The following is a 14,926-nucleotide window of genomic DNA, read 5'->3' on the forward strand; positions in this document are numbered from 1 at the left end:
TGTGAGAATTAAACATTCTCTGGAAGTACTTACGTCATCAGCCATTTTCTCTGCTTCTCATCTGTCTTCTATAGAATCTATAGGATACAACAAAGGAACATGAAGCGTGCTCACTTCAAAGAATGACTCCACACTAACACATACTAACACACACACACACACGCACACACACACTAACACACACACTACCACACACACACACACACACACACACACACACACACACACACACATGCACACGCACAAACACACACACACACTAACACACACACACACTCACACACACACTAACACACACACACTACCACACACACACACTACCAGTACCATACACACACACATACAGTACACACACACACACACACAAACGGTACCCCACACACACAGGCACACACATATGCTTTGAACAAATCAAACATAGTATACACTGGTCCCCTTGTCTCGCTGCCTCTTTCAGGTGAAGCAGTTCTACGCGGAGCTGAGCCGGAGGAGGGAGGTGGTGCAGCGGAGGGACGAGGAGAGGCTGCGCGCGCTCAGGAGCGCTATGGAGGAGCAGGCCAGGAGAGACCGGGAGAGGTGAGCCTCCTCACCTCCCTTGCAAGGAGTCACCTCCTCAGGGCTGAGCTACACCAGGCACGTAACTGAAGCTTTGCGTCTGCTGCAACAATTAGCTTCCGCTGTAATCAATGGAAGTAGCTACACCAGACGTGATAGCAGCGCGTACGTTTGAAAAAAAATAGACCATTCTTCTAAAATGGATTTTTACGCGTCGCGAACGGAACGCTTCAGTTACGCGCCTGGTGTAGCTTCCCTGTCACACCAACACGCCCTCTGCTGCAGTGAGCCTGGCAGCAAACAACACACCAGCTCTAACGCACCCCTCTCAGACTCAACCCTAGTGCTTGTGCAGATTCGGCAAGTCATACGGGCGGTGTGTGCATTTGGTGTGTTTGCACATTTGCGGGATAGGGATAGAGAGCATAAGGCAGGGAAAGATCCGCTTTGGAAAAGTCCCGAGTTTCCCCAAATCCCAATCTCCCCAGCCACCAGTGGGGAGCAAATACTGCCAGCCGAGCAGTTGCACACGTGCTTCCATGTGCGTCCATGCACATTTCACACGCTCTGACGTTACACGGATGACTTTGCAGCGCTGACATCCCATAATCACCACGCGTGCACGCCCCTGCCGCCATGTCAGCAGAGCCGGAGCCCGAGGCGAGCCCTTATCTCCCAACCCACATGTCAAATGAATTAGTCCACTTCGAGCCCCCGTACGCGCGTCTCTCTCTGCAGCCGAGGGATCGTGTGACTCTGAGGCGGGTCTAATGATGGCCGGTGCCGAGCGTGACGCGCGTCCGAATGGGGCCTGGCCGCGGCTCAGCGCTCAGGGCTCAGTCAGTGGGGGTGGGGGGGGTGCATTGTTATCAGTCACGGGCCAGGTGCAGGACCTGCAGCCACCACTGCTGAGAGTGCAGCACGCAAAGTTTTGGGAGAGAGAGAGAGTGAGGGAGAGAGAGAGCAACGGAGGGAGGGAGTGAGGGAGGGAGGGACAGAGGGAGAGTCAGTGGAGAGGAGAGAGAGTCAGAGGGTGTAGGGGAGAAGAAGGATAACCTTTGTGTGTGTGTGTGTGTGTGTGTGTGTGTGTGTGTGTGTGTGTGATTGTGTGTGTGTGTGTGTGTGTGTGTGTGTGTGTGTGTGTGTGTGTGTGTGTGTGATTGTGTGTGTGTTTGTATATCTATGTGTCGAGGGTCATGAGTGTATTTTTTTGTCAGGAATAGATGAGCTTGTGGGGCTCGTGTGTGGTTTTCTGTATGTCAAGTCGCGGCATGATAAACTACAGTGCGGTGCTGTGGATAAGATACTGTACTGTGCTGGTATGTGTGTGCATGATAAACTACAGTGCGGTGCTATGGGTGAGATACTGTACGTGCTGGTATGTGTGCATGCACTGCTGATATGTCTCTCGCTCTCTCTGTTTGCTTTGGTCTCTGACTGGCTCTCTCACAGAGTGCAGTTTCGCGGGGAGCTGCTGGAGCAGCGCAGAGAGGACAAGGAGGCGCAGGCTCTGCAGAAACTCAAGGAAGAGGAGGAGAGGGAGGAGCGGCTACAAGCCCTGCGCAACCAGGTCTCTTTTTCTGCTACTCACTCACTCACTCACTCACTCACTCACTCACTCACACACTCACTCACTCACTCACTCACTCACTCACTCACTCACTCACTCACTCACACACTCACTCACTCACTCACTCACTCACTCACTCACTCACTCACTCACTCACTCACTCACTCACTCACAATCACTAACCCACTCACTCACAATTACTAACCCACTCACTCACAATCACTAACCCACTCACTCACTCACTCACTCACTCACTCACATACAATCACTAACCCACTCAAAATCACTCACTCACAATCACTAACCAACTAACTCACTCACTCACTCACTCACTCACTCACAGTCACTAACCCACTCAAAATCACTCACTCACAATCACCAACTCACTCACTCACTCACTCACTCACTCACTCACTCACTCACTATCAATCACTCACACTCACTCACTCAAAAGCACTCACTCACCATCACTAACTTACTCTCAATCACCCACTTACTCACCTTTACCCACTCACTCAAAATCATTCACTTTCTCACTCACTCACAATCACTCACTCACAATCACTCACTCACAATCTCTCTCACTTACTCGATTGTTGCACTCATTCACTCAGTGTCTCAATCATGATCATGCTCATTCACATACTGTACATACATACAAAAAATACACACGCACGCACACACACGCACGCACACACACACACACACACACACACACACACACACACACACACACACACACAGACACACACACACACTGCCTTTCATTCTCATTATCTACGCGTCTCCCCTTCCCTATTTCCTTCAGTCATGTGGGCAGTTTACGTCAGTCTCTCTCCTCACCTTGACTGCACTGTCTGTTCCTCCATTAGAAGTCAGTCGTTTTATCTGTCCCATCATCAGATTGCCTCTGTCATTTAAAGCACTGCACTAGAATGGTCGCATTCCACCAATGTCGACTCAGGTGCTGCGTTCATTTCATAGCACTACCGCCCCCTGCTGGGCGTATGTGATGGTGTAGCTGGCATATTTCCGTTCTCATTTCCCTGAAGCAAAACTTTTTAATTAGCACCATGCTTAAGCCTCTTTAGAAAATCTCTCATTTTCTCTCTCTGTCTCTCTCTTTTTCTCTCTCTCTCTCACTCTCTGTAGGTGGCTGTAGTGGCTGATCCTGACCCAGAGAGGATGATGGGAGATACAAAGGCTTCAAAGGGGCGACAGCAACTAGCAGATGAAGAGTTTGTGCTCCAAAGACCCCTCTACCACCTGAACACTTACACGGATACACAGGTGATGCACACATGTACACTCACACACACACACACACACTCACACACACTCACACACACACACACATTGATGCACACAAGTTCATAGACATACACAAGTTCAGGAGCTTGCACATCTGATACTCATTCTTGACATCTGTTTGATAAAAAATCTCTGTATAAACAGTCATCTCTGTGGACGTTTTTAAGTAAACAGTTTTGAGAGACCTCCACAATTTGACAAAGGCCCCACAACAATGTTTGAGAAGGGAAGGGAAGGATGAGCATCATACAGGAATCCTTTACTCATCTACTCTCAAGGCCAAACAATGAGTTGGTACACATTAACTATACCTAATCAGCAGGATGTTTCATAAGAGGGGCGCATGTCTTTGCTCTATGTGCGAACGAGGGAAATGTAGCAAGTCGATGTGTACAAACATGCCTGCATTACGTCATTTATGTTAGCCTCTATGAAACTTCTACATAGTCATTCACCTGATTGTCCCAAACATAAACTTCTTAGAATGGCATAAAGAGCTCTTCCCCTTTTGTTGTTTGGGAAATTTGCCTTATATTACTGTCATTGTCTTTAATCTTAAGTCCTGTCTAATTGTGCAGATGGAGTGAATTGGCCCTCTAAAATACACCCTGAATGAATGCTGCTGATGATATGATATGATATGATATGATATTGTGTTCAATATTAATCCAAGACAACTGGTGTGAGACTGCAGCTTTATTCTCGATACCGGGAGCATGTTACCCACATGAAATGTCAAAGTAACAAGCCCAAGTCAATTCTTATACACTTAACACACACACATGGAAAATCACAAGATACCTCCCCCACCAATGATAACAGAGATCAGGCCTAATGGCCTTCTAATGGCCTAGGCCAGGGGTCTCCAACACGGTGCCCGTGGGCACCAGGTAGCCCGCTGGACGACTATGAGGCACCCGCAGCGCACCTTCTAAAAATAGCCAAGTCCTAAATTGTAGACCAGAACCATTTTAAGAATATACAAAGCCACACATTTGTAACATTAACTTGATATTGGTCATACCTTACAAATTGTAGCTGCGTTAAAGTTTAGCCTTTGGATCCAAATCCCTTTCCCATTCATTCTTTAAACAAGAACGGAAGCGGAGCGCATACATGCTGTTCGCACGCATGTAGCCAATGGAAGCATATATTCCTTCAAGGACTGAAAACAATTGCTTCTGCTCACAGGCCTTTTCTCCTCTGTACTGCCTGGTGTAGCTATAGCGCTAAAAATCTTAGGAAATACGAAATAGGGCTGTGCATTACCTGATGAAAAACAGCCTTTTTTGTCAGATCATGGAGAGATTTCTGATGTGAAATAACTGTAAAAGGCCTCTGCATTAGTTAGGGTGGTGTTGGTGATTGCTATTGAAATGTTAAAACGGAATTGACCGAATTGAAATCATAACAGCTTCTGAATTCTTAATGATGGGTAATGCTTAAACTTGTAACCTAAATTATTCATTGCACAAAAAGGTTGTATCTTTATTGTTTAAAAAAATGAGATAGATTTCCCATGCAAACTTTGAAATGAGCAAACTGAACAAAAATGTTGGTAGTGTTGCATAATGATATTAAATTGTTGAAGAATCAGATGAAAATACACTTGCTTAATATATAAAGGCTTGTAGGCCTACCTAATAATGATCATTTAAATGTAAAAAATCACATATTATGTAGGAGGATTACCCTCGCAAAGAGGGGTGAGGGTCTGTTTGTTTCAAATGAGTAGCCCTCCATATGATGACCCCTGGCCTAGGCTATGTTTGTGTCATTGGGGGTGAAGACAATCAGACACCCTACAACAAACAGTCTTCTCACACTCTGGAACTTTCCACAGAGGGAGGCTTCAGGGACACAGAAGAATGAAGGGCACCATATTCTCATAGTACATATGCATAGTTAAACTAAACATTTCATTAAATGAGAAACCTATAGAAAAATAATACCACAATATAATATGATATGAATTTTGTTTATAGTGTGGAAACTTTTCACTGATACCACATGAGGTCCGTTCAATGATAGCTATACTGGACTACAAGTTCTAATCTAAAGTAATAGGCTGCGTGGGCTGTAGCCAGCGCCTGACATGAGATACTGTATGAACTGTGTGCTGCTTACTCAGACAAACGTATCGATCACTGTAAGTGGGGTGAGGGTGGGTGGGTGGGTGGGGGGGGGCGAGGAGAGGAGTGGAGGGAACAGTGAGCGGGTAGATTGACTGTGTCTGCTTCACCCATGCAGATTGTGTCTGATCCCAGAGTGAGGATCGAACAGGCCCTCCGCCAAGCAGGCCTGCACAGCACGCCCTACGCCAAGGAGCTCTTATCCACAGTCCAGCCCCTGAGACCACCAAGACGGGACACGCAGTCCACAGCCTTCAAATCCTGACATTAGTATCCACCCACACATATACGCACAGACGTACACAGACCACCAAATGCGCCTGCACACACAGACGCGCTCATAAACACACACACACGCACACACACGCACACACACACGTGCACACATGTACACATAAACACACAGATCATAATCTGAATGTTCTCTGCCGCAACCCCTGTGATGACCTCAGTTCTGAAACATCTAGACAGCTGACTTGTTAATGATTCACATGGGCGCAGGAACAAAACTAACAACATGACTATGAGCATTTTTCAACCCACAGTCCTAGGGTGGAACTGTCTAGAAATAATTGAACAAAAGATGGCCTCAGAATTGTTATTGAATCAGTAGATAAAAGATAAAATAAGATTGCAGGCAATTTTCAGCCTACAACGAGTATTCCCATGGGTAGAGCCCTCCAGAAATTATTCTGCGGCAGTATTTCAAAGTTGTTATCAGAACAAATAAAATATTGATTCTGTATGAAAGAGTTTAAAGTGATCTTCTGAAATGAGTGTGCCCTCATATCTCTTGGGGACTTTTACTGTTGGGGAAAGTTACACGGTCACAATGCTCTTTAACAGTAACTCATAGGGCTCTTTACTGTTTGGCTTGGCAAAGGACACTGCAGCCAGGCCATAAAAAAACAGAGTAGACATGCGACTTCTGGGTACTTGTGAGAAAGCAGGAATGCACTCAGCTCCTATTAAGTCTGATCTCCAGAACACTGGTAAGGAGCCAGGGAGGGAGGGGAGAGGGGGCAGAGAGGAAGACCAGCCCACGCAGGTGTGTGTTGTGTGGGGGTCTCTTATTTACTGAAGTGCTTGCAGCTCCAGTAAAATCCATTAACCTGCTAGTGGTGCGTGCTAGTGGTTTTTCTCTCTCGGCAGAAGAGAGCACTTGACAGCGCTGACTCAAAGCCACGAGCGCATCCTCAGATTAATAATCAGGGAGCTGCTCACAACTCAGCTCTTTGCTCCGATTTCCCAACCATGTGAAATCCAAAGTGCTGTCACTAGGCCTACAACGGGACACAAGGTCATTTAGTCATGTAACAGATTTTCATCTCGTCTGTGCGTGCGTGTCGGCTCCATCTTCTTTGCCTCTTGCTGGCTATAGAGATAATTTTGGGGGACATATTAAACATGAAATGTAGCCTCGAAAAGAAAATTGGGCAATAAAAGCTTGGTGATGTCATTGACTGTTCAGCCAAGCTTGGGTTTGAAGCATCTGCTAAATGATGCAATGGGAGATGTACAGTAATGAGTCCCCTGATGAAGCCAGTGATGATTCCAGGGTAATGGAGGGTCAGGAGATGAGCACTGTGCAGCTGGAATAGCAAGAGCAAATAGGCCTACTACATATAGACACTACTTAATGCTGTGAGCTATTTTCAGACTCATCTCTTCCAGATTTGAGTTTAGTGCTCCTGAAATAAACCTCCTAGCTGCAAGTGCAGGACCTAATGAGGATGGTTTCATTCTTTAATTCTGCATTGTCATGGCACTTTTAATGAATACTTACCTATTACATTAACACTATGAAATGTAATCCAAAATTGTAAATGTATCTTTGTAACTGTAACCATAATAATCTGAAATCCTGTGTATATGTTGAGAATAAATATTTGTTCTTGAGGATAGATGACAAAATCTAGTCTTGGTGGGGGTTAAGCATTTCCATGGCTACAAACACCGTATCCATGGAAATGATCGCTCAAACTGCAGAGCAAAAGAGCAGAAACGGGGGACTTCAGCAGGCAATAAATGCCACTGGTTCCTGCATGATCTGGCAAACAACACGCACACGCCTAATGCATTTCCCACTGTGCCACGCACGTGCCACAGTGGGGTACGTAGAGCACCCCTGGGCCAACAAGAGCTGGCAGAGCTCCCAGTCAGCTCCCACACAGGTCTACTTCTCTGCTTGACACTCCCGAATATTGCTTGTGAAATTAATTGGCTTTAATATATTGATTTCATTTTCTTCATTATGGCTTTATGTAATCACATCTGCTTTTATCTGCTAAGTCTGAGACGTGGTTCCTGCATTATTATTTAAGCACAATAGATTATCCTTAAACAAGCTTTTTGGTCAAGGTCATACTCTTATATTTATTTAAAACGTTTAAAAAGCAGTCACAGCCTCCTGGTGTTTACATGTGAAGACAGATATAGCTTAATGACTTGGCTGTAAAAGACACATTCTTATCAGTGCAATTATCAGTGATTTCAGGCAATAGTTAACAGAACATTCTTGTACTTTCCAGTAACTCAAATGTTACCATCTCAAGAGACCTTGAATTTGTTTGTCTCCAGTTTGATATCTCCCAGCCCTATAACATTACATGGAAGGCCTTATGCAAAAGTTACTAGAAATGCATCCCCTTTTACAGTTTTTCTCGGTCGTTTTGATACCTGTGTCAACTCTGACATCACGTTTTCAAAACAGTTAACACCCATGTCTGAACAAAAGCACTCTGGCCAAAAGGACACATTTTGCTTGCAAAAGGCTGTCACTCTCTCAAAATACTTAAAGGAACACGCCACCCAATGTCAGTAGTAATATATTTTCTTACCTTAACTTTCACGAGTTGAGTCATACCTCTCCCGTGTCCGTACGTGCACTCAAACGCTCTGGTGCGCGGCTGGACTGTGTTAGCATGTTGCTATGCTAGCGGGCTTTGACGGCAACTAAGCGTAGAAGTAATCAACGACATCCACGTTTTACCGACTTAAATACAGTTGCACGAGTAGTTGATAGAAATGCTACGGCCACGCAACATGAAACGTGGCGATTTTCCAAGCGAATAAACCGGAGAACTACAATGTGTGGCGCAATAGCACTTGGGAGTACTTCGACCTAGCGTAGTAGTATTGTTAACACCTAATTGTAGATCCTATCCACCACAGAGTTTAGAATCCATGCTGGATCGAGCCTCAGCCTCTCCCTCCCCTCTGAGCGAGAGAGGCACACACACTAGAGATGCGCTGATGGGCTATTATTTCAACCATAACTGCATAGCAAAACTTATCATCCATCAGCCATCCATCAACACCAAAGTTTTTTGACCAATCTTCGAAACGGCACCCGCCCACCATCCGCTGGTTGTTTTAATGTAGCCTAGGCTATATGGGTGATGCAGCGCTGCTGACGTGAGGCTAGAAAGCCCTTGCCTGTTCTAGGAAGACTGATCCAATGCAGCAAATATATTAAAAGGCTAAAGTCGTACATTGGCTATGTTGTAGCCTATCCCCAGAATATCAGCAGCAAACTCAGTCTCTGTCTCGCAAAACAGTCTCCAAATAAAACGGCCTGTTGCCTATACTGCCAGCTTGTGACAATATATCGTCCAAAATGCTTGATTGCATTGCATTCTCCACATTTTTAGCTACATTTTCATGTACCACATCAGCATTTTTGTTCAGTGAATCTTTTGTAAATTGCTTTAAAATGAATTGCGCTGTCTGTCTGAAAAAGACGCGCTCGTGCAGTCAAAATGAATGGGAGTCTTCAGAACAGGCTTTCAGTCACCCTGACATAACAGTGTGTAAAGTAGCCTATAATGTGAATGACTTGTTATTTTATCAAGGATTTCTTTCTTTTTGCAAAAAATAAAGTACAATAGGCATTAATTAGTAGGCCAGGAGCATGTTGAAATGATGTGGCAAATTGCGTTTTTTATTACAATGATAAAATTGTAAAAGGACGTGACCGAAGCTGAGGCAAGCCAGGCAATAGGCCTATAGGCCCGACGGTAATTGTAAAGCAATTTACAAAAGATTCACTGAACAAAAATGCTGATGTGGTACATGAAAATGTAGCTAAAAATGTGGAGAATGCAATGCAATCAAGCATTTTGGACGATATATTGTCACAAGCTGGCAGAAAAGGCAACAGGCCGATGTGCGTTTTATTTGGAGACTGTTTTGCGAGACAGAGACTGAGTTTGCTGCTGATATTCTGGGGATAGGCTACAACATAGCCAATGTACGACTTTAGCCTTTTAATATATTTGCTGCCTTGGATCAGTCTTCCTAGAACAGGCAAGGGCTTTCTAGCCTCACGTCAGCAGCGCTGCATCACCCATATAGCCTACATTAAAACAACCAGCGGATGGTGGGCGGGTGCCGTTTCGAAAATTGGTCAAAAAACTTTGGTGTTGATGGATGGCTGATGGATGATAAGTTTTGCTATGCAGTTATGGTTGAAATAATAGCCCATCAGCGCATCTCTAGTGTGTGTGCCTCTCTCTCGCTCAGAGGGGAGGGAGAGGCTGAGGGTCGATCCAGCATGGATTCTAAACTCTGTGGTGGATAGGATCTACAATTAGGTGTTAACAATACTACTAGCCTACGCTAGGTCGAAGTACTCCCAAGTGCTATTGCGCCACACATTGTAGTTCTCCGGTTTATTCGCTTGGAAAATCGCCACGTTTCACGTTGCGTGGCCGTAGCATTTCTATCAACTACTCGTGCAACTGTATTTAAGTCGGTAAAACGTGGATGTTTTTGATTACTTCTATGCTTAGTTGCCGTCAAAGCCCGCTAGCATAGCAACATGCTAACACAGTCCAGCCGCGCACCAGAGCGTTTGAGTGCACGTAAGGACACGGGAGAGGTATGACTCAACTCGTGAAAGTTAAGGTAAGAACATATATTACTACTGACATTGGGTGGCGTGTTCCTTTAAAACATGCACCAAAAGCAAATCTTGCCTTCAAACAACACATCCTGTCGTCAAATCACTGTGTGTTTTCAATCAATCATTACACACTGGACAACAAAATGCAAAATCTAGTTCTCAAAATGAGCATTTTTGCTATGTCTATTTCTTTCTAATTTTTCTGGTATCAGGAAAAATTGTGGAAAGACAAAATGTACTGAATTAAAAAAAAAAAAATTCATTCCTCCCAAGATGTAACTGTCATTTACATATAAGACCTAAACACCTAGGCAAGACAAATTTCATTGAACTACAACTTTTTCATTGAACTACAATTTTTCATCGAAATAGACCTACAGTAAACACCTTTTGTACTGTTTTCTTCACTAAATAGGCAATACAATAGTCTAAATGTGCATTAGATCCGATAGCCTATTGCAAATAGCAACACAGAACATACATCTCTTATGGATTATGAATGATTGCTAATTGAAGAATTGTGCAAAGGAGTTTCACACAGGTGTATCAGAGATTCAGACTTATGCAAGGAATCTATACCACCTGTGAAAAGATGTTTTCCTTTTGTTTAGCATGGGAAAACCAATAGAGTTTGGGGTTTTTAAATGACATCTATGTTAACTGTTTTGCAAAAGGGTGTGAGAAATGTGTGAACCCAATGAACCCACATTCGCAAGAGATGACTTCTGCTGTGCAAAGAAAGTGTTCATGAAGACCAAGTGGATCCCAGTTTCCTTAAGCAGGTCAAATCAATCGAGAAAAACTGTAAGCTTGCTGCACAAAAATAAATAATTTACTTTAATACACACACACACACACACATATATCCAGGCCCTCAAATTTCACCATCTCAAAAGACATCGAATTTGCCTCCTGTCTGTTGTCTTCCAGTCTGAGCATTGCATGGAAGGCCTTCACAAGTTATCACTTTTTAATCTTAATTTGGTAACACTTTACTTGACACAGGGTCCTTAATCCTAATCCTAACTCTAACCCTAAACCTAATTTGTTTTGACAAAAACCGAATGACACTTAATGACAGAAATGTTATGTCATAAAAGTTTATGACTTGTTTATGACACATTCATGTCAGTGTCATGTCACTCTTATGTCGATACTATCAAGTAAAGTGTAACCCTCAATTTTAATCTAAATTTAATAACCAAATTTACATTTACACACACACACACACACAAACATACTACACAATACAATGATATAGTTTTGTCAAGGGTGTATTTAAAAAGCAGCAAGTAAAAACAACATATATATGTACACATTGAAATGATACATCAAATCATGGAAACATATTTGCAACATTTACAACTAGGTAACAAAACATGAATGGTACTCCTAATATACACATAACATACACATTTTGGATAACTGATACATTTGTTGGTTTGTGTGACTAACCAATGAAATTGCTCTACACTATAAAATGGAGGAATTAATGCGGTCCTAAACAAAATGTAGGAGATTCCAATACAACTACAGACAAAATGTCACCTTATGACCTATAGCACGAGAGTCTTAAACCCTCCACAACAAACATTGCAACCATACTCTACACCAAAGAGCAAAAAAGGAACGATGGAGAACTAATTATTAGATTTAACAGATATATTGTTTGTTATTCAGTGTCTAAAGTACCACTTTGAAAGTCACTTTTCCAAGTGCAAAGGTGCCACGGAATAGTCAGGTAAAGAATGAGTCCCCCACATTAATTTCTAGATGGCATCACTCACTTCCTTCCAACAGTATATTTAATCAGCATCCCTTTTAAATAACTATTAACACTTTTGTACATATACACAGATCAGACTTGTGGCCTGGGTGGGCAGCATTTAGATCAGGCCCAGAGTCTTCTTGATGAACTGGGCGACTAGGCACTGGGGCCTCTGCTGGTACTCCACCAGCACCTCGTGGGGTGTGGAGATCTGGTCTCCGTCGAAGCGGTTCAGCAGAGTCACGCACACCACAGCAGCTGCAGAAAAACAACAAGGCATCATCAAGGGGGGGTGAACTGGTAAAGGTTGCTACTGGTAACACGGTTCATCTACAGATTCAGATTCAATTGGCAAGTCAGCTATATGAGCTTGCTCGTAAGTGACTTTGGTCGCCCTGCTAGATGTCTCATATAATGTATGAGGGTGAGTGAGTGTAGTACCTTTGAGGTTGCATACACGACACATGGCAGCGAACACAGTGGACTCCATCTCAATATTCCTGACGCCAGCATCGTAGGCTTTCCTCAGGTACTCCAGCTTCTCCTCGGTGGAGAAGGAGCACAGAGCTCCGTCCAGCCGGCCCTGACCTGAGCGGGGGAGAGGACACACGACACCGGTCAGTCACCACCCCTCTGCTGTCTTCATTTCAAGTGCCATAAGCAGGCGGTCATTAGAAATCAATACCTTCATAAAAATCGTAGGTGCACATGGTGTTCCCGATGACAGTGGGCAGATCAGGCATCTCCCTGGAGTACTGCAGCAGCTCATCTGCCAGATCCGCGTCCAGCTCTGTGCTCCTGACAATCACCTTCCCCAGGACCACCTGGTCAAACTGGGGCCTGAAGAAGCTGTCCACGGCTTTGTCTGTGACCACCACTGTTCCTGGGGCCAGACCTTTCAGGAGAGAAAAATACATAGTGTTGGTGGCTATTAAACTTAGAGACTGCATATACAATATAATCACACATACCGTAATACACCAACTATTTGGAAGCTTCAAGTAGATTTCCACTACTGCATTTTACCAACTACATTTTAGTATTGACAACATCTATTTTCCCAAAAGTGTGTGTCTTCCTGAGATGCCTAAGATAAGGTCTGCTTAAGAACCAGGTCTGGCTCTTGCAAGGCCACTTAAAGATCAGGAAGCGGATGAGGATGTGTGTCAGAACCTACCAATTCCTCCTGAGGTGCCAATACGGAAGATGTTGACGTCACGGCAGCTTGCGTGATGGAGCAGCTTGATGAGCTCATGGAGCATGATGGAGATAGAGGGTACTCCCATGCCATGCTAAACAGAGAGAAGGGAAAACAATTAGCATCCAGTGGCATTCAATGTAAACTATGGGATGCTTCAGAGAAGTAAGGGAAAGGGTGTAGTTATAGCTCCTCACTGGTTTTATGGCAGAACATGTAACGTTATATAGTTTGTTATGCAATATGTAAACACTGAAACAGCAATGATTCTCTGACCTAACTGAGCTTGTGCAAACCTTTGTCTATATGGGGGAAACGGCTGTGTTGTGCAACTTACGCTGATAGACAACACAGGCCCAACTTTGTACATGGAATAGCGGTCTGTCCCCTCACAGATATCAGTAATCTCATCCGTGTCCCCAGGCAAGCCCAGCTCCTGGTGCATGAACTTAGCAAAAGCCCTCATGCGATTGGCACTTCCTCCAACACACACAAACTAAAAAGTGCAAAAGAGAGAATACAAATCAGATAAGTCTCCAGGTTTGGTCCAGCTAGATAAAGGCTGTGATGGGCTTGGTCTCATGAGCCAAACATTCTCACAAACCTTGACATCCCCAAACATCTCAGGCAGGTTGTGGGTCTTGGTCCCCAGGTTGAAATGGTACAGGATGTCTTCCTCCATTAAGTCCAAGTGGGGATTCTTCACATGTATCTGTGGTCTGTGGGAGCAATAACAAGAATCACAAGAGTTTAGTCACTTAGATGAGGTTTGAGTGAATGTATATTTTAATATGCCTTTTTCCATTACATAGCAAGTAATGTTATTAAAGCGCTCTTCCTACAGATGTACATGAACTTTCTAGCTGGTAAATTAAAGACTTGATTCCTCATTATACAAAAAATAACTCACTTGATATAATCCTCCTGCTCCGTTCCCATGCAATTTATTAAAATGGGCGCCATGGTTACAGTTTTCTGTGCTGTGAAACAAAAACATAAGTTCACACACACACTCTAAAGTAAAAAATGTGAAATCTGACATTTTAGAACTTCAACTTAACATTGAACCTACCTTGGAAATGGGAGGATAAATTTTCTTGATGGCGTAGACAGGTAGTTAAAGTGAGTTATTTCTCCAAATTATCGCTCTCCAAGTTTCTTAAGAGTTCTTGCCACCTCTGTAGCTCAGGGAAATAAAAAGATCTGTCCCTGACTGGGGGGTTGATATACACTTGAACCGGTGACCCCCCTCGTTGGAGTGATTGGTTACATGGGGAGGTGTTCTGGTGTCGTATCCTGTGACTCACTTCCCCTGCCCCCACGGTCAACTCCCCTTAGACACATCAGCTCTCCAGGCTGACAGAATGTCACAGCAAACAAACTGCTCTTCTTAATCTTTCAAAACAGTACAGTGAGGCACGTGCTAAATGCTGTCTACATGTAAAAAAAGAAAAAGATACAGTACTGAAATCTCAAAGTGTGACGT

General features: G+C 43.9%; 2 protein-coding genes across 2 annotated transcripts in view; one reads left to right on the top strand and one right to left on the bottom strand.

Moving 5' to 3' along the window:
- LOC143100402 (coiled-coil domain-containing protein 148-like) overlaps positions 1-6,209 on the top strand; it is a 33,807-nt gene extending 27,598 nt beyond the window's left edge. Inside the window, exons 11-14 of the mRNA XM_076263553.1 lie at positions 458-576; positions 2,008-2,125; positions 3,278-3,415; positions 5,687-6,209. Of these exons, the coding sequence (XP_076119668.1) occupies positions 458-576; positions 2,008-2,125; positions 3,278-3,415; positions 5,687-5,833 (522 nt within the window). The 3' untranslated portion in view covers positions 5,834-6,209. The remainder of the gene's footprint in view (positions 1-457; positions 577-2,007; positions 2,126-3,277; positions 3,416-5,686) is intronic.
- Positions 6,210-11,732: 5,523 nt separating this feature from the next.
- upp2 (uridine phosphorylase 2) lies at positions 11,733-14,614 on the bottom strand. The gene is made up of 8 exons (XM_076262574.1): positions 14,513-14,614; positions 14,351-14,420; positions 14,045-14,159; positions 13,778-13,936; positions 13,420-13,534; positions 12,928-13,137; positions 12,684-12,830; positions 11,733-12,500 (listed from the first exon to the last, which is right to left on the bottom strand). Exons 2-8 carry the CDS (start codon positions 14,401-14,403, stop codon positions 12,361-12,363), a joined length of 939 nt encoding a protein of 312 aa, XP_076118689.1. The 5' UTR covers positions 14,404-14,420; positions 14,513-14,614; the 3' UTR covers positions 11,733-12,360.
- Positions 14,615-14,926: the final 312 nt, after the last annotated feature.

The sequence above is a fragment of the Alosa pseudoharengus genome, unplaced genomic scaffold, assembly GCF_046254945.1.
Source record: "Alosa pseudoharengus isolate Yale_2024_CS ecotype anadromous, Long Island Sound unplaced genomic scaffold, YU_APseudo_1.1 YU_APseudo_1.1_scf_3, whole genome shotgun sequence".
In the NCBI taxonomy this organism is placed as follows: domain Eukaryota; kingdom Metazoa; phylum Chordata; class Actinopteri; order Clupeiformes; family Clupeidae; genus Alosa; species Alosa pseudoharengus.

Excerpts from the sequence above, each read along its gene's own strand:
- upp2 (XM_076262574.1), bottom strand. The coding sequence starts at position 14,403 with ATGGCGCCCATTTTAATAAATTGCATGGGAACGGAGCAGGAGGATTAT. Across the intron at positions 14,160-14,350 it reads GAGCAGGAGGATTATATCAA|ACCACAGATACATGTGAAGA; the intron begins GTGAGTTATTTT and ends TTGCTCCCACAG. Across the intron at positions 12,831-12,927 it reads CACCTACGATTTTTATGAAG|GTCAGGGCCGGCTGGACGGA; the intron begins GTATTGATTTCT and ends TCCCCCGCTCAG.